The following is a 27,001-nucleotide window of genomic DNA, read 5'->3' on the forward strand; positions in this document are numbered from 1 at the left end:
ATAGTAGTTATGGTATGAACCAGAGTAGTCCTGTTAGTCTATAGTAGTTATGGTATGACCAGAGTAGTCCTGTTAGTCTATAGTAGTTATGGTATGAACCAGAGTAGTCCTGTTAGTCTATAGTAGTTATGGTACCAGAGTATGACCAGAGTAGTCCTGTTAGTCTATAGTAGTTATGGTACCAGAGTATGACCAGAGTAGTCCTGTTAGTCTATAGTAGTTATGGTATGACCAGAGTAGTCCTGTTAGTCTATAGTAGTTATGGTATGAACCAGAGTAGTCCTGTTAGTCTATAGTAGTTATGGTATGACCAGAGTAGTCCTGTTAGTCTATAGTAGTTATGGTACCAGAGTATGACCAGAGTAGTCCTGTTAGTCTATAGTAGTTATGGTACCAGAGTATGACCAGAGTAGTCCTGTTAGACTATAGTAGTTATGGTATGAACCAGAGTAGTCCTGTTACTCTATAGTAGTTATGGTATGACCAGAGTAGTCCTGTTAGTCTATAGCAGTTATGGTACGAACAAGAGTAGTCCTGTTAGTCTATAGTAGTTATGGTATGACCAGAGTAGTCCTGTTAGTCTATAGTAGTTATGGTATGACCAGAGTAGTCCTGTTAGTCTATAGTAGTTATGGTATGACCAGAGTAGTCCTGTTAGTCTATAGTAGTTATGGTATGAACCAGAGTAGCCCTGTTAGTCTATAGTAGTTATGGTATGATCAGAGTAGTCCTGTTAGTCTATAGTAGTTATGGTATGAACCAGAGTAGTCCTGCTAGTCTATAGTAGTTATGGTATGTACCAGAGTAGTCCTGTTAGTCTATAGTAGTTATGGTATGTACCAGAGTAGTCCTGTTAGTCTATAGTAGTTATGGTATGAACCAGAGTAGTCCTGTTAGTCTATAGTAGTTATGGTATGAACCAGAGTAGTCCTGTTAGTCTATAGTAGTTATGGTACCAGAGTATGACCAGAGTAGTCCTGTTAGTCTATAGTAGTTATGGTACCAGAGTATGACCAGAGTAGTCCTGTTAGACTATAGTAGTTATGGTATGACCAGAGTAGTCCTGTTAGTCTATAGTAGTTATGGTATGAACAAGAGTAGTCCTGTTAGTCTATAGTAGTTATGGTATGACCAGAGTAGTCCTGTTAGTCTATAGTAGTTATGGTATGACCAGAGTAGTCCTGTTAGTCTATAGTAGTTATGGTATGACCAGAGTAGTCCTGTTAGTCTATAGTAGTTATGGTATGAACCAGAGTAGTCCTGTTAGTCTATAGTAGTTATGGTATGAACCAGAGTAGTCCTGTTAGTCTATAGTAGTTATGGTATGAACCAGAGTAGTCCTGTTAGTCTATAGTAGTTATGGTATGAACCAGAGTAGTCCTGTTAGTCTATAGTAGTTATGGTATGAACCAGAGTAGTCCTGTTAGTCTATAGTAGTTATGGTATGAACCAGAGTAGTCCTGTTAGTCTATAGTAGTTATGGTATGAACCAGAGTAGTCCTGTTAGTCTATAGTAGTTATGGTATGTACCAGAGTAGTCCTGTTAGTCTATAGTAGTTATGGTATGAACCAGAGTAGTCCTGTTAGTCTATAGTAGTTATGGTATGAACCAGAGTAGTCCTGTTAGTCTATAGTAGTTATGGTATGAACCAGAGTAGTCCTGTTAGTCTATAGTAGTTATGGTACGTAACGTATGACCAGAGTAGTCCTGTTAGTCTATAGTAGTTATGGTATGAACCAGAGTTAGTCTATAGTAGTTATGGTATGGACCAGAGTAGTCCTGTTAGTCTATAGTAGTTATGGTATGACCAGAGTAGTCCTGTTAGTCTATAGTAGTTATGGTATGAACCAGAGTAGTCCTGTTAGTCTATAGTAGTTATGGTATGACCAGAGTAGTCCTGTTACTCTATAGTAGTTATGGTATGAACCAGAGTACTCCTGTTAGTCTATAGTAGTTATGGTATGAACCAGAGTAGTTCTGTTAGTCTATAGTAGTTATGGTATGACCAGAGTAGTCCTGTTAGTCTATAGTAGTTATGGTATGAACCAGAGTAGTCCTGTTAGTCTATAGTAGTTATGGTACGTACCGTATGACCAGAGTAGTCCTGTTAGTCTATAGTAGTTATGGTATGAACCAGAGTAGTCCTGTTAGTCTATAGTAGTTATGGTATGAACCAGAGTAGTTCTGTTAGTCTATAGTAGTTATGGTATGAACCAGAGTAGTCCTGTTAGTCTATAGTAGTTATGGTATGAACCAGAGTAGTCCTGTTAGTCTATAGTAGTTATGGTATGACCAGAGTAGTCCTGTTAGTCTATAGTAGTTATGGTACGTACCGTATGACCAGAGTAGTCCTGTTAGTCTATAGTAGTTATGGTATGACCAGAGTAGTCCTGTTAGTCTATAGTAGTTATGGTATGAACCAGAGTAGTCCTGTTACTCTATAGTAGTTATGGTATGAACCAGAGTACTCCTGTTAGTCTATAGTAGTTATGGTATGAACCAGAGTAGTTCTGTTAGTCTATAGTAGTTATGGTATGACCAGAGTAGTCCTGTTAGTCTATAGTAGTTATGGTATGAACCAGAGTAGTCCTGTTAGTCTATAGTAGTTATGGTACGTACCGTATGACCAGAGTAGTCCTGTTAGTCTATAGTAGTTATGGTATGACCAGAGTAGTCCTGTTAGTCTATAGTAGTTATGGTACGTACCGTATGACCAGAGTAGTCCTGTTAGTCTATAGTAGTTATGGTATGACCAGAGTACTCCTGTTAGTCTATAGTAGTTATGGTATAAACCAGAGTAGTCCTGTTAGTCTATAGTAGTTATGGTATGAACGAGAGTAGTCCTGTTAGTCTATAGTAGTTATGGTATGAACCAGAGTAGTCCTGTTAGTCTATAGTAGTTATGGTATGAACCAGAGTAGTCCTGTTAGTCTATAGTAGTTATGGTATGAACCAGAGTAGTCCTGTTAGTCTATAGTAGTTATGGTATGAACCAGAGTAGTCCTGTTAGTCTATAGTAGTTATGGTATGAACCAGAGTAGTCCTGTTAGTCTATAGTAGTTATGGTATGAACCAGAGTAGTCCTGTTAGTCTATAGTAGTTATGGTATGACCAGAGTAGTCCTGTTAGTCTATAGTAGTTATGGTATGAACCAGAGTAGTCCTGTTAGTCTATAGTAGTTATGGTATGAACCGTATGACCCAGAGTAGTCCTGCTAGTCTATAGTAGTTATGGTATGAACCAGAGTAGTCCTGTTAGTCTATAGTAGTTATGGTATGAACCAGAGTAGTCCTGTTAGTCTATAGTAGTTATGGTATAAACCAGAGTAGTCCTGTTAGTCTATAGTAGTTATGGTATGACCAGAGTAGTCCTGTTAGTCTATAGTAGTTATGGTATGACCAGAGTAGTCCTGTTAGTCTATAGTAGTTATGGTATGAACCAGAGTAGTCCTGTTAGTCTATAGTAGTTATGGTATGAACCAGAGTAGTCCTGTTAGTCTATAGTAGTTATGGTATGAACCAGAGTAGTCCTGTTAGTCTATAGTAGTTATGGTATGAACCAGAGTAGTCCTGTTAGTCTATAGTAGTTATGGTATGATCAGAGTAGTTCTGTTAGTCTATAGTAGTTATGGTATGAACCAGAGTAGTCCTGTTAGTCTGTAGTAGTTATGGTATGACCAGAGTAGTCCTGCTAGTCTATAGTAGTTATGGTATGATCAGAGTAGTTCTGTTAGTCTATAGTAGTTATGGTATGAACCAGAGTAGTCCTGTTAGTCTATAGTAGTTATGGTATGAACCAGAGTAGTCCTGTTAGTCTATAGTAGTTATGGTATGAACCAGAGTAGTCCTGTTAGTCTATAGTAGTTATGGTATGAACCAGAGTAGTCCTGTTAGTCTATAGTAGTTATGGTATGAACCAGAGTAGTCCTGTTAGTCTATAGTAGTTATGGTATGTACCGTATGACCAGAGTAGTTCTGTTAGTCTATAGTAGTTATGGTATGACCAGAGTAGTCCTGTTAGTCTATAGTAGTTATGGTATGAACCAGAGTAGTCCTGTTAGTCTATAGTAGTTATGGTATGACCAGAGTAGTCCTGTTAGTCTATAGTAGTTATGGTATGACCAGAGTAGTCCTGTTAGTCTATAGTAGTTATGGTATGAACCAGAGTAGTCCTGTTAGTCTATCGTAGTTATGGTATGACCAGAGTAGTCCTGTTAGTCTATAGTAGTTATGGTATGAACCAGAGTAGTCCTGTTAGTCTATAGTAGTTATGGTATGAACCAGAGTAGTCCTGTTAGTCTATAGTAGTTATGGTATGAACCAGAGTAGTCCTGTTAGTCTATAGTAGTTATGGTATGAACCAGAGTAGTCCTGTTAGTCTATAGTAGTTATGGTATGACCAGAGTAGTCCTGTTAGTCTATAGTAGTTATGGTATGAACCAGAGTAGTCCTGTTAGTCTATAGTAGTTATGGTATGAACCAGAGTAGTCCTGTTAGTCTATAGTAGTTATGGTATGAACCAGAGTAGTCCTGTTAGTCTATAGTAGTTATGGTATGAACCAGAGTAGTCCTGTTAGTCTATAGTAGTTATGGTATGAACCAGAGTAGTCCTGTTAGTCTATAGTAGTTATGGTATGGACCAGAGTAGTCCTGTTAGTCTATAGTAGTTATGGTATGAACCAGAGTAGTCCTGCTAGTCTATAGTAGTTATGGTATGACCAGAGTAGTCCTGTTAGTCTATAGTAGTTATGGTATGAACCAGAGTAGTCCTGTTAGTCTATAGTAGTTATGGTATGACCAGAGTAGTCCTGTTAGTCTATAGTAGTTATGGTATGAACCAGAGTAGTCCTGTTAGTCTATAGTAGTTATGGTATGAACCAGAGTAGTCCTGTTAGTCTATAGTAGTTATGGTATGAACCAGAGTAGTCCTGTTAGTCTATAGTAGTTATGGTATGGACCAGAGTAGTCCTGTTAGTCTATAGTAGTTATGGTATGAACCAGAGTAGTCCTGTTAGTCTATATTAGTTATGGTATGAACCAGAGTAGTCCTGTTAGTTTATAGTAGTTATGGTATGAACCAGAGTAGTCCTGTTACTCTATAGTAGTTATGGTATGAACCAGAGTAGTCCTGTTAGTCTATAGTAGTTATGGTATGGACCAGAGTAGTCCTGTTAGTCTATAGTAGTTATGGTATGAACCAGAGTAGTCCTGTTAGTCTATAGTAGTTATGGTATGAACCAGAGTAGTCCTGTTAGTCTATAGTAGTTATGGTATGAACCAGAGTAGTCCTGTTAGTCTATAGTAGTTATGGTATGAACCAGAGTAGTCCTGTTAGTCTATAGTAGTTATGGTATGACCAGAGTAGTCCTGTTAGTCTATAGTAGTTATGGTATGAACCAGAGTAGTCCTGTTAGTCTATAGTAGTTATGGTATGACCAGAGTAGTCCTGTTAGTCTATAGTAGTTATGGTATGAACCAGAGTAGTCCTGTTAGTCTATAGTAGTTATGGTATGTACCGTATGACCAGAGTAGTTCTGTTAGTCTATAGTAGTTATGGTATGAACCAGAGTAGTCCTGTTAGTCTATAGTAGTTATGGTACCTACCGTATGACCAGAGTAGTCCTGTTAGTCTATAGTAGTTATGGTACGTACCGTATGACCCAGAGTAGTCCTGTTAGTCTATAGTAGTTATGGTATGAACCAGAGTAGTCCTGTTACTCTATAGTAGTTATGGTATGATCAGAGTAGTCCTGTTAGTCTATAGTAGTTATGGTATGAACCAGAGTAGTCCTGTTAGTCTATAGTAGTTATGGTATGAACCAGAGTAGTCCTGTTAGTCTATAGTAGTTATGGTATGACCAGAGTAGTCCTGTTAGTCTATAGTAGTTATGGTATGAACCAGAGTAGTCCTGTTAGTCTATAGTAGTTATGGTATAAACCAGAGTACTCCTGTTAGTCTATAGTAGTTATGGTATGAACCAGAGTACTCCTGTTAGTCTATAGTAGTTATGGTATGAACCAGAGTAGTCCTGTTAGTCTATAGTAGTTATGGTATGAACCAGAGTACTCCTGTTAGTCTATAGTAGTTATGGTATGAACCAGAGTAGTCCTGTTAGTCTATAGTAGTTATGGTATGACCAGAGTAGTCCTGTTAGTCTATAGTAGTTATGGTACGAACCAGAGTAGTTATGTTAGTCTATAGTAGTTATGGTATGACCAGAGTAGTCCTGTTAGTCTATAGTAGTTATGGTATGAACCAGAGTAGTCCTGTTAGTCTATAGTAGTTATGGTATGAACCAGAGTAGTCCTGTTAGTCTATAGTAGTTATGGTACGAACCAGAGTAGTTATGTTAGTCTATAGTAGTTATGGTATGACCAGAGTAGTCCTGTTAGTCTATAGTAGTTATGGTATGAACCAGAGTAGCCCTGTTAGTCTATAGTAGTTATGGTATGAACCAGAGTAGTCCTGTTAGTCTATAGTAGTTATGGTATGAACCAGAGTAGTCCTGTTAGTCTATAGTAGTTATGGTATGTACCAGAGTAGTCCTGTTAGTCTATAGTAGTTATGGTATGTACCGTATGACCAGAGTAGTCCTGTTAGTCTATAGTAGTTATGGTATGACCAGAGTAGTCCTGTTAGTCTATAGTAGTTATGGTATGAACCAGAGTAGTCCTGTTAGTCTGTAGTAGTTATGGTATGACCAGAGTAGTCCTGTTAGTCTATAGTAGTTATGGTATGAACCAGAGTAGTCCTGTTAGTCTATAGTAGTTATGGTATGAACCAGAGTAGTCCTGTTAGTCTATAGTAGTTATGGTATGACCAGAGTAGTCCTGTTAGTCTATAGTAGTTATGGTATGAACCAGAGTAGTCCTGTTAGTCTATAGTAGTTATGGTACGTACCGTATGACCAGAGTAGTCCTGTTAGTCTATAGTAGTTATGGTATGACCAGAGTAGTCCTGTTAGTCTATAGTAGTTATGGTATGAACCAGAGTAGTCCTGTTAGTCTATAGTAGTTATGGTATGAACCAGAGTAGTCCTGTTAGTCTATAGTAGTTATGGTATGTACCAGAGTAGTCCTGTTAGTCTATAGTAGTTATGGTATGACCAGAGTAGTCCTGTTAGTCTATAGTAGTTATGGTATGAACCAGAGTAGTCCTGTTAGTCTATAGTAGTTATGGTATGAACCAGAGTAGTCCTGTTAGTCTATAGTAGTTATGGTATGAACCAGAGTAGTCCTGTTAGTCTATAGTAGTTATGGTATGAACCAGAGTAGTCCTGTTAGTCTATAGTAGTTATGGTATGAACCAGAGTAGTCCTGTTAGTCTATAGTAGTTATGGTATGAACCAGAGTAGTCCTGTTAGTCTATAGTAGTTATGGTATGAACCAGAGTAGTCCTGTTAGTCTATAGTAGTTATGGTATGACCAGAGTAGTCCTGTTAGTCTATAGTAGTTATGGTATGAACCAGAGTAGTCCTGTTAGTCTATAGTAGTTATGGTACGTACCGTATGACCAGAGTAGCGATGTGTTGTGTCTCTGAGCTGAGTGCTGCCATCTGTTGGTCAGAGAAAGAAGGTCGAACCCACAGGTAGGAATACTCTGAGGACACCAGGTCAGACACAGAGGAGATATGACCCTGAGAGAGAAAGAAAGAGAAAGAAAGAGAGAGAGAGAATTAGACAGAGAAGGAGGGTGGAACCCAAAGGTAGGAATACTCTGGATCTACCAGCTCAGACAGAGAGGAGATATGTGAGTGAGTGAGAGAGACGGTGACCTCCAGACAGACAGGCTCCACATTCTGCACTGGGCTGTGATATTCTCAAACTGGGAAAGTCAGAACGCCAGAGGAATGAAGGGATTGTTTTTCAGCTGGTGCGAAGACCGACACAACAGCTGATGCCCTGTTACCTTGGTTACGTCCATAGTTACCTTGCGCAGGTGTAGAACCCCTGTGATGAGGTCATAGTTACCTTGCGCAGGTGTAGAACCCCTGTGATGAGGTCATATGATGAGGTCATAGTTACCTTGCACGCAGGTGTAGAACCCCTGTGATGAGGTCATAGTTACCTTGCGCAGGTGTAGAACCCCTGTGATGAGGTCATAGTTACCTTGCGCAGGTGTAGAACCCGTGTGATGTAATCTGGTTGCAGAACATCCTGATCCTGGACCTGTGTTCCGTACACGTCCTGGATCCGCCCCTGCAGATCCCTCACCAGCCAATCACGTTGCACCGCGTCATCGATACGCTGCTGCAGGTGGATCCTGGGAGAACACAGAGAGGATTACTGAGATTACTAAGGACTGGTCTGGAGTGAGTTGTTAAGATAAGGGTGGTTAGGAGAAGCATTGAGAAAGCTGATCCTAGACCCTTATGTGCTAGAACCAGGGATGGGCGATGCCAGTCAGTACTCAGGGGCCTGATTGGTGTCACAGCTTCTCTCCATCCGATTAATCAAATTGCATTCTAAACAGAAGATCATGACGAGGTGATTATTGGAGTCATTTATCATGACTGAATGAGGCAGGTCAGCAGACACAATATATAGGCAGAAATACACAGTGCAACAGCACCACCTGTAGCCTGGGTAACAGTCTCTTAGTTAACACTCCACCCCACGTGCCAAAGAGACCGGATGTTCTGCCATCTTCAACTCTGAAGATTCTATCATTAATGAGTTTGAGGAGAACAGAGGAGTTGATCCTGATTCGATAACCCCTCACAGCTTTCCTCCAATCACAACGATTATGCAACTACTGGAACTATCTGTTTTCTCTCCACTGAAAGTATTGCTATCCGGTTGCTAAGCAACCGTTTTTGTTTGGTTCAGCCAGATAAAACCAGTCTGTTGACAGTGTGAAAAGATGCTCGTCATGGAAAATATTAATGTTATTTCGAACAACCAATGAGCAACTCTGCCGTAAACCAGCTGCATATTGAACGTTGAGATTACCAGAGACCAGTTTCTATGGCAATGACAAGGAGTGTAATGTTAGTTAGAGAGACTGGTACTCAGACTACACTACCCACAGCTCTGTGTCATGACAAGGAGTGGAATGTTAGTTAAAGAGACTGGTACTCAGACTACACTACCCACAGCTCTGTGTCATGACAAGGAGTGGAATTTTAAAGAGACTGGTACTCAGACTACACTACCCACAGCTCTGTGTCATGACAAGGAGTGGAATGTTAGTTAAAGAGACTGGTACTCAGACTACACTACCCACAACTCTGTGTCATGACAAGGAGTGGAATGTTAGTTACACTGGTGCTGAGACTACACTACCCACAGCTCTGTGTCATGACAAGGAGTGGAATGTTAAAGAGACTGGTACTCAGACTACACTACCCACAGCTCTGTGTCATGACAAGGAGTGGAATGTTAGTTAAAGAGACTGGTACTCCGACTACACTACCCACAGCTCTGTGTCATGACAAGGAGTGGAATGTTAGTTAAAGAGACTGGTACTCAGACTACACTACCCACAACTCTGTGTCACAAGGAGTGGAATGTTAAAGAGACTGGTACTCAGACTACACTACCCACAGCTCTGTGTCACAAGGAGTGGAATGTTAGTTAAAGAGACTGGTACTCCGACTACACTACCCACAGCTCTGTGTCATGACAAGGAGTGGAATGTTAGTTAAAGAGACTGGTACTCCGACTACACTACCTGGTGGCTGAGTTAAGAACCCCAGAGCAACTGGGACAAACCTACTATGGCTTCTACCCTTGAACTAGACTCAACCTTGAGGTTTGACAGCAGCCAGCCTAAAGAACTTGTGGAGGGAGAGATGGAGACATAGAGACAGACAGACAGGTAGTGTACTTGTTAAACTCAGGTAGTTTGTCCAGGTCTAGCAGGGCAGAGTGGGTGGTGATCTTAGACGGGTTAAACTCAGCGATCAGTTCCTCCATCTTACGACCCACACGGTTACCTGCAGGATGACAGGGGGAAATGCATTTAGGTTGCGTCTCAAATGGCACCCTACCACTACTTCTGACTCCTATTCCCTTTATAGTGCACTACATCTGACTCCTATTCCCTTTATAGTGCACTACATCTGACTCCTATTCCCTTTATAGTGCACTACATCTGACTCCTATTCCCTTTATAGTGCACTACATCTGACTCCTATTCCCTTTATAGTGCACTACATCTGACTACTATTCCCATCTGACTCCTATTCCCTTTATAGTACACTACTTCTGACTCCTATTCCCTGTATGGTGCACTACTTCTCTGTATAAAGATATCCCCCTGCCTTTCTCTCTCTCCCCTTCTCTCTCTTACTGTTAAAGCCAGATCCACAGTGTGTGGTGATATCCAGTAGTGCTTCAGGTAGGGCCCCACTCCTCTGGAAACTCTGTATGTAGATATCTCCTTGTCTCTTGGAGAGCTTACTGCCATCTCTGTTGAGGAGGAGAGGAAGGTGTCCAAACACCGGGGGCTTCCAGCCCAGAGCCCTGGAACAACAATAACAATAACATAACCAGGGGCTTCCAGCCCAGAGCCCTGGAATAACAATAACATAATATAACCAGGGGCTTCCAGCTCAGAGCCCTGGAATAACAATAACATAACCAGGGGCTTCCAGCCCAGAGCCCTGGAATAACAATAACATAATATAACCAGGGGCTTCCAGCTCAGAGCCCTGGAATAACAATAACATAACCAGGGGCTTCCAGCCCAGAGCCCTGGAATAACAATAACAATAACATAACCAGGGGCTTCCAGCCCAGAGCCCTGAAATAACAATAACAATAACATAACCAGGGGCTTCCAGCCCAGAGCCCTGGAACAACAATAACATAATATAACCAGGGGCTTCCAGCCCAGAGCCCTGGAACAACAATAACATAACCAGGGGCTTCCAGCCCAGAGCCCTGGAATAACAATAACATAACCAGGGGCTTCCAGCCCAGAGCCCTGGAATAACAATAACATAACCAGGGGCTTCCAGCCCAGAGCCCTGGAATAACAATAACAATAACATAACCAGGGGCTTCCAGCCCAGAGCCCTGGAATAACAATAACAATGACATAACCAGGGGCTTCCAGCCCAGAGCCCTGGAATAACAATAACAATAACATAACCAGGGGATTCCAGCCCAGAGCCCTGGAATAACAATAACAATAACATAACCAGGGGCTTCCAGCCCAGAGCCCTGGAACAACAATAACATAACCAGGGGCTTCCAGCCCAGAGCCCTGGAATAACAATAACAATAACATAACCAGGGGCTTCCAGCCCAGAGCCCTGGAATAACAATAACATAACCAGGGGCTTCCAGCCCAGAGCCCTGGAATAACAATAACATAACCAGGGGCTTCCAGCCCAGAGCCCTGGAATAACAATAACATAACCAGGGGCTTCCAGCCCAGAGCCCTGAAATAACAATAACAATAACATAACCAGGGGCTTCCAGCCCAGAGCCCTGGAACAACAATAACATAACCAGGGGCTTCTAGCCCAGAGCCCTGGACTAACAATAACAATAACATAACCAGGGGCTTCCAGCCCAGAAATAACAATAACATAACCAGGGGCTTCCAGCCCAGAAATAACAATAACATAACCAGGGGCTTCCAGCCCAGAGCCCTGGAATAACAATAACAATAACATAACCAGGGGCTTCCAGCCCAGAGCCCTGGAATAACAATAACAATAACATAACCAGGGGCTTCCAGCCCAGAGCCCTGGAATAACAATAACATAACCAGGGGCTTCCAGCCCAGAGCCCTGGAACAACAATAACATAACCAGGGGCTTCCAGCCCAGAGCCCTGGAATAACAATAACATAACCAGGGGCTTCCAGCCCAGAGCCCTGGAATAACAATAACAATAACATAACCAGGGGCTTCCAGCCCAGAGCCCTGGAATAACAATAACAATAACATAACCAGGGGCTTCCAGCCCAGAGCCCTGGAATAACAATAACAATAACATAACCAGGGGCTTCCAGCCCAGAGCCCTGAAATAACAATAACATAACCAGGGGCTTCCAGCCCAGAGCCCTGAAATAACAATAACATAACATAACCAGGGGCTTCCAGCCCAGAGCCCTGGAATAACAATAACATAACCAGGGGCTTCTAGCCAAGAGCCCTGGACTTAACATAACATAACCAGGGGCTTCCAGCCCAGAGCCCTGGAATAACAATAACATAATATAACCAGGGGCTTCCAGCCCAGAGCCCTGGAACAACAATAACATAACCAGGGGCTTCCAGCCCAGAGCCCTGGAATAACAATAACATAACCAGGGGCTTCCAGCCCAGAGCCCTGGAACAACAATAACATAACCAGGGGCTTCCAGCCCAGAGCCCTGGAATAACAATAACAATAACCAGGGGCTTCCAGCCCAGAGCCCTGAAATAACAATAACAATAACATAACCAGGGGCTTCTAGCCAAGAGCCCTGGAATAACAATAACATAACATAACCAGGGGCTTCCAGCCCAGAGCCCTGAAATAACAATAACAATAACATAACCAGGGGCTTCCAGCCCAGAGCCCTGGAATAACAATAACAATAACATAACCAGGGGCTTCCAGCCCAGAGCCCTGGAATAACAATAACAATAACATAACCAGGGGCTTCCAGCCCAGAGCCCTGGAATAACAATAACATAACCAGGAGCTTCCAGCCCAGAGCCCTGGAATAACAATAACATAACCAGGGGCTTCCAGCCCAGAGCCCTGGAATAACAATAACAATAACATAACCAGGGGCTTCCAGCCCAGAGCCCTGGAATAACAATAACATAACCAGGGGCTTCCAGCCCAGAGCCCTGGAACAACAATAACAATAACATAACCAGGGGCTTCCAGCCCAGAGCCCTGGAATAACAATAACATAACCAGGGGCTTCCAGCCCAGAGCCCTGGAATAACAATAACATAACCAGGGGCTTCCAGCCCAGAGCCCTGGAATAACAATAACATAATATAACCAGGGGCTTCCAGCCCAGAGCCCTGGAACAACAATAACATAACCAGGGGCTTCCAGCCCAGAGCCCTGGAATAACAATAACATAACCAGGGGCTTCCAGCCCAGAGCCCTGGAACAACAATAACATAACCAGGGGCTTCCAGCTCAGAGCCCTGGAATAACAATAACATAACCAGGGGCTTCCAGCCCAGAGCCCTGGAACAACAATAACAATAACATAACCAGGGGCTTCCAGCCCAGAGCCCTGGAATAACAATAACATAACCAGGGGCTTCTAGCCCAGAGCCCTGGACTAACAATAACAATAACATAACCAGGGGCTTCCAGCCCAGAGCCCTGAAATAACAATAACAATAACATAACCAGGGGCTTCCAGCCCAGAGCCCTGGAATAACAATAACATAACCAGGGGCTTCCAGCCCAGAGCCCTGAAATAACAATAACAATAACATAACCAGGGGCTTCCAGCCCAGAGCCCTGAAATAACAATAACAATAACATAACCAGGGGCTTCCAGCCCAGAGCCCTGGAATAACAATAACATAACCAGGGGCTTCCAGCCCAGAGCCCTGGAATAACAATAACATAACATAACCAGGGGCTTCCAGCCCAGAGCCCTGGAATAACAATAACATAACCAGGGGCTTCTAGCCAAGAGCCCTGGACTTAACATAACATAACCAGGGGCTTCCAGCCCAGAGCCCTGGAATAACAATAACATAATATAACCAGGGGCTTCCAGCCCAGAGCCCTGGAATAACAATAACATAACCAGGGGCTTCCAGCCCAGAGCCCTGGAAAAACAATAACATAACCAGGGGCTTCCAGCCCAGAGCCCTGGAATAACAATAACATAAAACAAAGCAACCTACCGTTTTGTACTTTCTACATTGCTTATAGTACATTGCTTCTGGTATTGTCATGCTCATAATTTCTATGTTATTCTATTTTGCTCTGTATGTGTCCTTGGGTATCTTGAAAAGAGTGAATAAAATGTATGAATATTATTAGGTTACAATTTTGTATGGGTGTGCCTAGTGGGAATCCCAATGGTGTGTGTGTACCTGTACAGCAGCAGGTGTTTGGAGGTGGAGATGAGCCACTCTGATCCTCTCAGGACGTGGCTGACCTTCATCAGGTGGTCGTCTACTACGTTAGCCAGGTGATAGGTGGGGAAACCGTCTGCTTTCATCACTACAGGGTCTCCTTCTACCTACAGCAGGTGGACGTCTGCTACGTTAGCCAGGTGATAGGTGGGGAAACCGTCTGCTTTCATCACTACAGGGTCTCCTACCTACAGCAGGGGGACGTCTGCTACGTTAGCCAGATGATAGGTGGGGAAACCATCTGCTTTCATCACTACAGGGTCTCCTTCTACCTACAGCAGGGGGACGTCTGCTACGTTAGCCAGATGATAGGTGGGGAAACCATCTGCTTTCATCACTACAGGGTCTCCTACCTACAGCAGGGGGACGTCTGCTACGTTAGCCAGGTGATAGGTGGGGAAACCGTCTGCTTTCATCACTACAGGGTCTCCTTCTACCTACAGCAGGGGGACGTCTACTACGTTAGCCAGATGATAGGTGGGGAAACCGTCTGCTTTCATCACTACAGGGTCTCCTACCTACAGCAGGGGGACGTCTGCTACGTTAGCCAGATGATAGGTGGGGAAACCGTCTGCTTTCATCACTACAGGGTCTCCTACCTACAGCAGGTGGACGTCTGCTACGTTAGCCAGATGATAGGTGGGGAAACCATCTGCTTTCATCACTACAGGGTCTCCTTCTACCTACAGCAGGGGGACGTCTGCTACGTTAGCCAGATGATAGGTGGGGAAACCATCTGCTTTCATCACTACAGGGTCTCCTTCTACCTACAGCAGGTGGACGTCTGCTACGTTAGCCAGGTGATAGGTGGGGAAACCATCTGCTTTCATCACTACAGGGTCTCCTACCTACAGCAGGTGGTCGTCTACTACGTTAGCCAGGTGATAGGTGGGGAAACCGTCTGCTTTCATCACTACAGGGTCTCCTTCTACCTACAGCAGGTGGACGTCTACTACGTTAGCCAGGTGATAGGTGGGGAAACCGTCTGCTTTCATCACTACAGGGTCTCCTACCTACAGCAGGTGGTCGTCTGCTACGTTAGCCAGGTGATAGGTGGGGAAACCATCTGCTTTCATCACTACAGGGTCTCCTTCTACCTACAGCAGGTGGTCGTCTGCTACGTTAGCCAGGTGATAGGTGGGGAAACCGTCTGCTTTCATCACTACAGGGTCTCCTTCTACCTACAGCAGGTGGTCGTCTGCTACGTTAGCCAGGTGATAGGTGGGGAAACCGTCTGCTTTCATCACTACAGGGTCTCCTTCTACCTACAGCAGGTGGACGTCTACTACGTTAGCCAGGTGATAGGTGGGGAAACCGTCTGCTTTCATCACTACAGGGTCTCCTACCTACAGCAGGTGGTCGTCTGCTACGTTAGCCAGGTGATAGGTGGGGAAACCGTCTGCTTTCATCACTACAGGGTCTCCTACCTACAGCAGGTGCAGAAAGTATTTCACCCCCTTTGACCATTTCCACATTTTGTTGAGTTACAGCCTGAATTTAAAATTAAATTGATATTTGTCACTAGTCTACACACAATACCCCATAATGTCAAAGTGGAATTATGTTTTTCTAAATTTTTACAAATAAATAAAAAATGAAAAGCAGAAATGTCTTGAGTCAGTTAAGTGTTCAGCCCCTTTGTTATGGAAAGACTAAATAAGTTCAGGAGTAAAAATGTGCTTAACAAGTCACATAATAAGTCACATGGACTCACTGTGTGTACAATAATAGTGTTTAACATCTCTGTACCCCACACACACAATTATCTGTAAGGTCCCTCAGTCGAGCAGTGAATTTCAAACACAGATTCAACCACAAAGACCAGGGAGGTTTTCCAATGCCTTGCAAAGAAGGGCACCTGTTGGTAGATGGGTAAAATGTTTTTAAAGCAGCCATTGAATATCCCTTTGGGAAGAGGAATGGGTAGATATATATGTTATCTATCCATCTACTACATTTGCCAGGTGGGGAACCCGTCAAGATTAATACGGGTCTCCTTCAACCTGGGATGAAGGAGAGTTTCAGTTTCAATGCGTAGAGTTTCAATTATATGCGTTTTGAAATAAGAAAAGCACTTGCAAATCTGAGGTTACTTGTTGCAGGGGCGTCGGAATAAATAAATAAAAATTGCACACTGCTTGCCGGTACAGCTTGTGTTTATTTATCTCACGTGTCTGCCGGCTTACCTGGGCCACCTCATGACGGTTCCATCCGAAGACCAGGTCGTTGAAGGATTCTACTCCAGACTCCAGTCTGAACCTGATCACATGGGGGACCTTCTGACCCAGCTTCTCCTCTACCTGGTCTGGGCGGAGGTGTCTGCACCTGTTGTCATACCTGCAGTAGAGGAATGTTCAGTTATATGAGTGAATGAGTGAGTGTATTTGAACATGTCCATGCATGTGTGTGTTGGGCTCCCGAGGAGGTGTCTGCACCTGTTGTCATACCTGCAGTAGAGGAATGTTCAGTTATATGAGTGAATGAGTGAGTTTGTGTATTTGAACATGTCCATGCATGTGTATGTTGGGCTCCCGAGGAGGTGCAGCGGTCTAGGGCACTGCATCTCAGTGCTAGAGGCGTCACTACAGACGGTGGTTCGATTCCAGGCTGTATCACAACCGTCCGTGATTGGGAGTCCCATAGGGCGGCGCACAATTGGCCCAGCATCGTCTGGTTTAGGGTTTGGCCGGAGTAGGCCGTCATTGTAAATAAGATTTTGTGAAATGACTTGCCTAGTTAAATAAAAGTTAAATAAAATAAATAAAAGTATATGTGTGTGTGTGTGTGTGTACTGTGTGTGTGTGTGTGTGTGTGTGTGTGTGTGTGTGTGTATGAGTGTGTTAAGCCAACACACCGCGGTGTCTGTCCGCTGCGTAGGGCCTCTCTCTTCAGTAATTCTAGTCTCTGCTGGCTGCAGAAGCAGTGGTAGGCCTTCCCTGTCTGGACCAGGGAGTCAGCAGCCTGGCTGTACAGGGACAGCCTCTGGGACTGGAGGTAGGGACCGTACTGGCCTCCTCCACGGGGACTCTCGTCTGGGGGGAGACCTGGGGAGGGTAGGATGGAGATGGACGGTATCCATGTTAGCCCCCATTATTACATTGGCAAATGCAATATTGACCAGTCCACAGCATGTTCTAGAATGTAAACAATGCTGTGGGAACTGAATGTCTAGAATCTGAATTAGATTCCAAATACTTGGAATGTATTGGAACGCTCACGGGTGCTAACGTCCGTTGTAAAAGTTGGCCAAACTCCTTAATATCTAAATATGTCTCTACTCCTACCAGCCCACCCCAGCATGAACTCTATAGACTCAGCCACTCCTGGCACCAGTCTGCTCTGGTCTGTGTGTAGGTGTGTGTATGTGTGTGTGTGTGTGTTATTTAGTCTGTCCTACCAGCCCACTCCAACATATCCTCTATAGACTCTGCAGCTTCCGGCACCAGTCTGCTCTGGTCTGTGTGTAGGTGTGTGTGTGTGTGTGTGTGTGTGTGTGTGTGTGTGTGTGTGTGTGTGTGTGTGTGTGTGTGTGTGTGTGTGTGTGTGTGTATTATTAAGTCTGTCCTACCAGCCCACTCCAACATATCCTCTATAGACTCTGCAGCTCCCGGCACCAGTCTGCTCTGGTCTGTGTGTAGGTGTGTGTGTGTGTATTATTAAGTCTGTCCTACCAGCCCACTCCAACATATCCTCTATAGACTCTGCAGCTCCCAGCACCAGTCTGCTCTGGTCTGTGTGTAGGTGTGTGTATGTGTGTGTGTGTGTGTGTGTATATATGTGTGTGTTATTAAGTCTGTCCTACCAGCCCACTCCAACATATCCTCTATAGACTCTGCAGCTCCCGGCACCCGTCTGCTCTGGTCTGTGTGTAGGTGTGTGTGTGTGTATTATTAAGTCTGTCCTACCAGCCCACTCCAACATATCCTCTATAGACTCTGCAGCTCCCAGCACCAGTCTGCTCTGGTCTGTGTGTAGGTGTGTGTATATGTGTGTCTCTGTGTGTGTGTATGTATATGTGTGTGTTATTTAGTCTGTCCTACCAGCCCACTCCAACATATCCTCTATAGACTCTGCAGCTCCCGGCACCAGTCTGCTCTGGTCTGTGTGTAGGTGTGTGTGTGTGTGTGTGTGTGTGTGTGTGTGTATTATTAAGTCTGTCCTACCAGCCCACTCCAACATATCCTCTATAGACTCTGCAGCTCCCGGCACCAGTCTGCTCTGGTCTGTGTGTAGGTGTGTGTGTGTGTATTATTAAGTCTGTCCTACCAGCCCACTCCAACATATCCTCTATAGACTCTGCAGCTCCCGGCACCAGTCTGCTCTGGTCTGTGTGTAGGTGTGTGTGTGTGTGTGTGTGTGTGTGTGTGTGTATTATTAAGTCTGTCCTACCAGCCCACTCCAACATATCCTCTATAGACTCTGCAGCTCCCGGCACCAGTCTTCTCTGGCCTGTGTGTAGGTGTGTGTGTGTGTGTGTGTGTGTGTGTGTGTGTGTGTGTGTGTGTGTGTGTGTGTGTGTGTGTGTGTGTGTGTGTGTGTATTATTAAGTCTGTCCTACCAGCCCACTCCAACATATCCTCTATAGACTCTGCAGCTCCCGGCACCAGTCTGCTCTGGTCTGTGTGTAGGTGTGTGTATGTGTGTGTAGGTGTGTGTGTTATTTAGTCTGTCCTACCAGCCCACTCCAACATATCCTCTATAGACTCTGCAGCTCCCGGCACCAGTCTGCTCTGGTCTGTATCTTCCATACGTAAGATGAAGCTCCCTCCATACTTCTTAGCATAGATATAGTTGTAGAGAGCTGTACGCAGCCCCCCCAGGTGTAGGAAACCTAGAGAGACACAGGTCAACTATAGTTAGTTAGGCTACATGGTGTACGCAGCCCCCCCAGGTGTAGGAAACCTAGAGAGACACAGGTCAATTATAGTTAGTTAGGCTACATGGTGTACGCAGCCCTCCCAGGTGTAGGAAACCTAGAGAGACACAGGTCAATTATAGTTAGTTAGGCTACATGGTGTACGCAGCCCCCCCAGGTGTAGGAAACCTAGAGAGACACGGGTCAACTATAGTTAGTTAGGCTACATGGTGTACGCAGCCCCCCCAGGTGTAGGAAACCTAGAGAGACACGGGTCAACTATAGTTAGTTAGGCTACATGGTGTACGCAGCCCCCCCAGGTGTAGGAAACCTAGAGAGACACGGGTCAACTATAGTTAGTTAGGCTACATGGTGTACGCAGCCCCCCCCAGGTGTAGGAAACCTAGAGAGACACGGGTCAACTATAGTTAGTTAGGCTACATGGTGTACGCAGCCCCCCCAGGTGTAGCAAACCCAGAGAGACAGGGGTCAACTATAGTTAGTTAGGATACATGGTGTACGCAGCCCCCCAGGTGTAGGAAACCTAGAGAGACACGGGTCAACTATAGTTAGTTAGGCTACATGGTGTACGCAGCCCCCCCAGGTGTAGGAAACCTAGAGAGACACAGGTCAATTATAGTTAGTTAGGCTACATGGTGTACGCAGCCCCCCCAGGTGTAGGAAACCTAGAGAAACACGGGTCAATTATAGTTAGTTAGGCTACATGGTGTACGCAGCCCCCCCAGGTGTAGGAAACCTAGAGAGACACGGGTCAACTATAGTTAGTTAGGCTACATGGTGTACGCAGCCCCCCCAGGTGTAGGAAACCTAGAGAAACACGGGTCAATTATAGTTAGTTAGGCTACATGGTGTACGCAGCCCCCCCAGGTGTAGGAAACCTAGAGAGACACGGGTCAACTATAGTTAGTTAGGCTACATGGTGTACGCAGCCCCCCCAGGTGTAGGAAACCTAGAGAGACACGGGTCAACTATAGTTAGTTAGGCTACATGGTGTACGCAGCCCCCCCCAGGTGTAGGAAACCTAGAGAGACACGGGTCAACTATAGTTAGTTAGGCTACATGGTGTACGCAGCCCCCCCAGGTGTAGCAAACCCAGAGAGACAGGGGTCAACTATAGTTAGTTAGGATACATGGTGTACGCAGCCCCCCAGGTGTAGGAAACCTAGAGAGACACGGGTCAACTATAGTTAGTTAGGCTACATGGTGAACGCAGCCCCCTCAGGTGTAGGAAACCTAGAGAGACACGGGTCAACTATAGTTAGGCTACATGGTGTACGCAGCCCCCCCAGGTGTAGGAAACCTAGAGAGACACGGGTCAACTATAGTTAGTTAGGCTACATGGTGTACGCAGCCCCCCCAGGTGTAGGAAACCTAGAGAGACACGGGTCAACTATAGTTAGTTAGGCTACATGGTGTACGCAGCCCCCCCAGGTGTAGGAAACCTAGAGAGACACAGGTCAACTATAGTTAGTTAGGCTACATGGTGTACACAGTCCAGCTAGGTGACATCACTACTACTGTAACAGTACAGCTAGGTGGCATCACTACTACTGTAACAGTCCAGCTAGGTAGCATCACTACTACTGTAACAGTCCAGCTAGGTGACATCACTACTACTGTAACAGTACAGCTAGGTGGCATCACTACTACTGTAACAGTACAGCTAGGTAGCATCACTACTACTGTAACAGTCCAGCTAGGTAGCATCACTACTACTGTAACAGTCCAGCTAGGTGGCATCACTACTACTGTAACAGTCCAGCATCACTACTACTGTAACAGTCCAGCTAGGTAGCATCACTACTACTGTAACAGTCCAGCTAGGTGGCATCACTACTACTGTAACAGTCCAGCTAGGTGGCATCACTACTACTGTAACAGTCCAGCTAGGTAGCATCACTACTACTGTAACAGTCCAGCTAGGTGACATCACTACTACTGTAACAGTACAGCTAGGTGGCATCACTACTACTGTAACAGTACAGCATCACTACTACTGTAACAGTCCAGCTAGGTAGCATCACTACTACTGTAACAGTCCAGCTAGGTAGCATCACTACTACTGTAACAGTCCAGCTAGGTGACATCACTACTACTGTAACAGTACAGCTAGGTGGCATCACTACTACTGTAACAGTACAGCATCACTACTACTGTAACAGTACAGCTAGGTGGCATCACTACTACTGTAACAGTCCAGCTAGGTAGCATCACTACTACTGTAACAGTCCAGCTAGGTAGCATCACTACTACTGTAACAGTCCAGCATCACTACTACTGTAACAGTCCAGCTAGGTGACATCACTACTACTGTAACAGTCCAGCTAGGTGACATCACTACTACTGTAACAGTCCCGCTAGGTGACATCACTACTACTGTAACAGTCCAGCTAGGTAGCATCACTACTACTGTAACAGTCCAGCTAGGTAGCATCACTACTACTGTAACAGTCCAGCATCACTACTACTGTAACAGTCCAGCTAGGTAGCATCACTACTACTGTAAAAGTCCAGCATCACTACTACTGTAACAGTCCAGCATCACTACTACTGTAACAGTCCAGCTAGGTAGCATCACTACTACTGTAAAAGTCCAGCATCACTACTACTGTAACAGTACAGCTAGGTGACATCACTACTACTGTAACAGTCCAGCTAGGTGGCATCACTACTACTGTAACAGTCCAGCTAGGTAGCATCACTACTACTGTAACAGTCCAGCTAGGTAGCATCACTACTACTGTAACAGTCCAGCTAGGTGGCATCACTACTACTGTAACAGTCCAGCTAGGTGGCATCACTACTACTGTAACAGTCCAGCTAGGTAGCATCACTACTACTGTAACAGTCCAGCTAGGTAGCATCACTACTACTGTAACAGTCCAGCATCACTACTACTGTAACAGTCCAGCTAGGTGACATCACTACTACTGTAACAGTCCAGCTAGGTGACATCACTACTACTGTAACAGTCCCGCTAGGTGACATCACTACTACTGTAACAGTCCAGCTAGGTAGCATCACTACTACTGTAACAGTCCAGCTAGGTAGCATCACTACTACTGTAACAGTCCAGCATCACTACTACTGTAACAGTCCAGCTAGGTAGCATCACTACTACTGTAAAAGTCCAGCATCACTACTACTGTAACAGTCCAGCATCACTACTACTGTAACAGTCCAGCTAGGTGGCATCACTACTACTGTAACAGTCCAGCTAGGTAGCATCACTACTACTGTAACAGTCCAGCTAGGTAGCATCACTACTACTGTAACAGTCCAGCTAGGTGGCATCACTACTACTGTAACAGTCCAGCTAGCCCCTGGAAGGACGCTGTTAGGTAATGTGGCCTCATTGTAACAGTAGTGTTATAGCATGTACAGGTTATCCTATCCTATTCCCTGTAGTGTACTCCTTTTAGCCACGGCTCAAAACCAACCACCGACCCAAGGGTTGTAGAGCTATATGCACTGCGCAGGCTTTAACCCAGCACTAACACACCTGATAATTCAACCGATTGTTTAGCTAATAACAGCCTGTCGTGGGTTCAAATCCCAATCAGTCCCCCCCCCAAATTCGCTGCATTATTTTACCTGTTGGACTCGGAGCGAACCTCACTCTCACTTCACCATGTTCATGATGATGACCAACCTCGTCACATTCAGATGAAAAGCATCTCTTCTGCGAGCTATTCAACCTAATGTATTTTTGCTTTCCGCCGTGTCCACCACTGCGGCTGAAAGTCAATGCGTTCTTCAACAACACTGGGGTATCGAGTTTATGGACGTTCCTTCCTGTACTGTATTGGCAACACCGCTTACACGTTTTTATTGGAAGGCATCTGGATGGTGTGCTGAAATGTATAAACAATGACAGAAGCATGATACTAATTAGCTAACTACCGAAGTTACAAAACAAAGTTATCCATGTGTTCCACTCGCTACAGACAGCTAGCTAGCTAATGAACGCGGAAACGTTAGCACCACAAGGAGAGGATTGTCTTTGTGAGAGGGGAAAACCCGCATCTTGACATTGCTCTTACAAATTCATTCTACCGATGTTTGCTGTTTAAGATCGATTTGCGTTGTTGATTTAATCGTTTTTGAAGTTGACCGTCAACTGTACCCGGCTCTCTACACATGCAATCACATGACGTCATCACACCACTTCCTGGTTTGCTCTGTTCAAAATAAAAGTCCGCCCACCGATAAAAGCGCAGTGTGAAAACCCTAATGATGTGACTATTGATTCCCAGAACACAAAGGGTGGTCGAATCCGAACGAAGGTATATTATTTAAAAAATCGTTTTATGACGCCACACTTTCTGCACATTGTTGTTTAAACAAGTCGCTTTATTGACTACAGTATAAGCTTCTGTCTAAAGCATCTTAAATAATGGCCTCGATTCAGTTTTTGACAGCAAAAAAGGGAAACAGGATGGAAAGTGCGAACCTGCAATGGGTAACTGATTGTAGTTGCCTACGAAGACTCGCGGCTAACCTCTGCGCTGTGGAGATTTGATGAATAGTGTGGAAAAAACGCAAATAAACATCAAACACTGCTTTTCATTGATGACCAGCAGATGTCACTAATGTGGATTGTGTTAAAGCTCAGCGTAATGAACAATCTTATTAAGGCACAATTCGGTGAAAGCCCCGATGGCTTCAGAAAGCCTCGGTTTCCCATCACTAGAATATCTTACCCTGAGAGGTTCGCTGTGGGTGTGAACAATTATAATTGTAACATAGTTGATTGACGACTGTTGTAACAGGCTGAAGGAACCCTTATTAGAGTAACTAAGGTAGTCATGTGAAATGTATTCTTTTTTTATTGGTCCGTTTGAATAAATGTTTTTGTGTGCTCTGATTGGTTGCAGGTATGACGCCGCACCTCCACCGGTTTCCTAGAAAATGGTGGTACACACTCATCTGTAACATTCCCTGCCAGGGGACAGAGGGAAAGCCATGCAGAGACAGTGCTGCTGTCGCCAATGGGTGTATATTCAGTATTCACCCTGCCAGAAGACACCAGCCCTACCTTTACGCTTGTTTACACTGCGCTGCACTGGAGGCGGAATACAATCATGGTTGCATTAATAAGACACTGTGGAGCCTGCGCTAGATATGGGTCAGAAAACAAACCTCAATGCAGGGTGGGATATGCCATTGTACTCCACATTTTACCTTTATCCACACTGCTCCATCGAGAAGATTGGAATACTGCTGGTTTTCCCAGAAAACTGCCCTTTTCGTGCTCATGCTAGCTAGCAGGAGCCACAGCAGCCTTCATTGACACTGTCATTCCAAAATGGCTGCGGTGGCAACTACTAGCTAGCATGAGGATGAAAAAGGGCCTTTTTCCCTGGAAAACTAGCAGTACTTCAATCTTCTCGATGGGCGCAGTGTGGATAGGTAAGATTTGGAGTACAAGTGGCATATCCCATCCTTGCATTGAGGTACGTTTTCAGACCTATATCTCGCGCTGGCTCCACAGTGTCTTGATGTAACCATGACTGCTTTCTGACCCCAGTGCAGCTCAGTGTCTTGATGTAACCATGACTGCTTTCTGACCCCAGTGCAGCTCAGTGTCTTAATGTAACCATGACTGCTTTCTGACCCCAGTGCAGCTCAGTGTCTTGATGTAACCATGACTGCTTTCTGACCCCAGTGCAGCTCAGTGTCTTGATGTAACCATGACTGCTTTCTGACCCCAGTGCAGCTCAGTGTCTTGATGTAACCATGACTGCTTTCTGACCCCAGTGCAGCTCAGTGTCTTGATGTAACCATGACTGCTTTCTGACCCCAGTGCAGCTCAGTGTCTTAATGTAACCATGACTGCTTTCTGACCCCAGTGCAGCTCAGTGTCTTGATGTAACCATGACTGCTTTCTGACCCCAGTGCAGCTCAGTGTCTTGATGTAACCATGACTGCTTTCTGACCCCAGTGCAGCTCAGTGTCTTGATGTAACCATGACTGCTTTCTGACCCCAGTGCAGCTCAGTGTAAACAAGCGTATTGGTAGTGAGCATACATCTATACATCTACCAGCCTCCCGGGTGGCGCAGTGGTCTAGGGCACTGCATCGCAGTGCTAGCTGCGCCACCAGAGTCTCTGGGTTCGCGCCCAGGCTGGGCTGGGTTCGCGCCCAGGCTCTGTCGCAGCCGGCCGCAACCGGGAGGTCCGTGGGGCAACGCACAATTGGCATAGCGTCGTCCGGGTTAGGGAGGGTTTGGCCGGTAGGGATATCCTTGTCCCAGTATGTAAAAAATAAAAAAAGAGCGTCTGCTAAATGACTAAAATGTAATGTAAAATGTACATTATTAAAATAAACAAAAGTATTTTTCTGTGGTGGCCTATAGAGGAAAAACTGGTATTATATCACACACACACACACACACACATAATCAACTTTAACTGGTTTGTCTTGATTCATCATTTGAAGCACAGACACACTTCCTGTGTGAGAGGAATTTCCCATCCAGATCCACCTTGATCTCCCTGGGACATCTTTATTGGTTTTGTTGATCTATATCATCATGATATAACCAATAACATTTACCGTCATCACCACAAACACTGATATAACCAATACCATTTACCGTCATCACCACAAACACTGATATAATCAATACCATTTACCATCATCACCAATAACATTTACCGTCATCACCACAAACACTGATATAATCAATACCATTTACCATCATCACCAATAACATTTACCATCATCACCACAAACACTGATATAATCAATACCATTTACCATCATCACCAATAACATTTACCGTCATCACCAATACCATTTACCGTCATCACCACAAACACTGATATAACCAATAACATTTACCATCATCACCAATAACATTTACCATCATCACCAATACCATTTACCGTCATCACCACAAACACTGATATAATCAATACCATTTACCGTCATCACCACAAACACTGATATAATCAATAACATTTACCATCATCACCAATAACACATACCATTATCGTCAATAACATTTACCATCATCACCAATATCATACACACACACCCAGGAACACAGACACAGTTTATATCACATAAAACGACATGTAAAACTAGGGGTTCAGGTGTCCGGACACAACAGCCACAGGGCGTTGTCAATTTAACCATGGATCAGTGTGTTACTGTATTCAAAGGGCAACTGTACACACACACACACACACACACACAGACACACACAGACACACAGAGAGAGAGACACACACAGAGAGAGACACACACACACAGACACGCACAGAGAGACACACACACACACAGACACGCACAGAGAGAGACACAGACACACACACAGAGAGAGAGAGAGAGACACACACACACACACACAGAGAGAGAGACACACACACACAGAGACACGCACAGAGAGAGACACACACACACAGACACGCACAGAGAGACACACACACACACCTATAGAGCAGTAATATGCCTCAGGCCCTTATAACCAGAGATGATACACACCCTCGTTCTTTCACAACATCATCTTGTGTCTGAGGAAACACAGCAGCTTACTGGTTGACCTGCGTCTCAGGTATCAGTACATCTCCACGGAGACAGACGGAGGAAGCAACACAACGCTAACACACCTACCGACCAGACTGACTGACACGGCGACAAACCCCTTCATCAGGTAAGCTTTGATTTGTACCTTCATTATAAAAGCCTTGCATATAAAAAAAAACAACGAATCGGAGTGGAGAGAGTGTGGAGGTTGACATAATGACTGCTTACAGGTTACACACCCTGTTATTAGACTGAGACCGAATTCAGAGGTTTTTGCCTGGGTGTGTAAGTCGGTTTTGTTTGTTGTTTGTGTTACAGGTGAATGGTGTCGCGTTTAGCTATCAAACAACTTGCAGTTGAGGAGTAGGAAGATTACAGTTATTTCATATATATCACCTATTTACTTCTGTTTTGTTCTTAATAACAGATCAACCCTCTTGTTTATAGTTTGTTGTGAACAGTTCTTTCTTACTTAATCACTTCATCAGCACAGTCAACCAGAATGACAATGCAGGTCTCTCACCCTTCA

General features: G+C 44.6%; 1 protein-coding gene across 1 annotated transcript in view; it reads right to left on the minus strand.

Annotated features, from left to right (window-relative positions):
- The window catches only part of ears2 (glutamyl-tRNA synthetase 2, mitochondrial), a 28,577-nt gene extending 5,482 nt beyond the window's left edge, over positions 1-23,095 (minus strand). The window contains exons 1-9 of the mRNA XM_038986579.1: positions 22,534-23,095; positions 18,739-18,894; positions 16,918-17,107; positions 16,250-16,400; positions 14,022-14,170; positions 10,295-10,467; positions 9,830-9,938; positions 8,110-8,263; positions 7,507-7,637 (exon numbers count right to left, since the gene is read on the minus strand). Coding sequence (XP_038842507.1) covers positions 7,507-7,637; positions 8,110-8,263; positions 9,830-9,938; positions 10,295-10,467; positions 14,022-14,170; positions 16,250-16,400; positions 16,918-17,107; positions 18,739-18,894; positions 22,534-22,822 — 1,502 coding nt within the window. The 5' untranslated portion in view covers positions 22,823-23,095. The remainder of the gene's footprint in view (positions 1-7,506; positions 7,638-8,109; positions 8,264-9,829; positions 9,939-10,294; positions 10,468-14,021; positions 14,171-16,249; positions 16,401-16,917; positions 17,108-18,738; positions 18,895-22,533) is intronic.
- Positions 23,096-27,001: the final 3,906 nt, after the last annotated feature.

The sequence above is a fragment of the Salvelinus namaycush genome, unplaced genomic scaffold (assembly GCF_016432855.1).
Source record: "Salvelinus namaycush isolate Seneca unplaced genomic scaffold, SaNama_1.0 Scaffold514, whole genome shotgun sequence".
Classification (NCBI taxonomy): domain Eukaryota; kingdom Metazoa; phylum Chordata; class Actinopteri; order Salmoniformes; family Salmonidae; genus Salvelinus; species Salvelinus namaycush.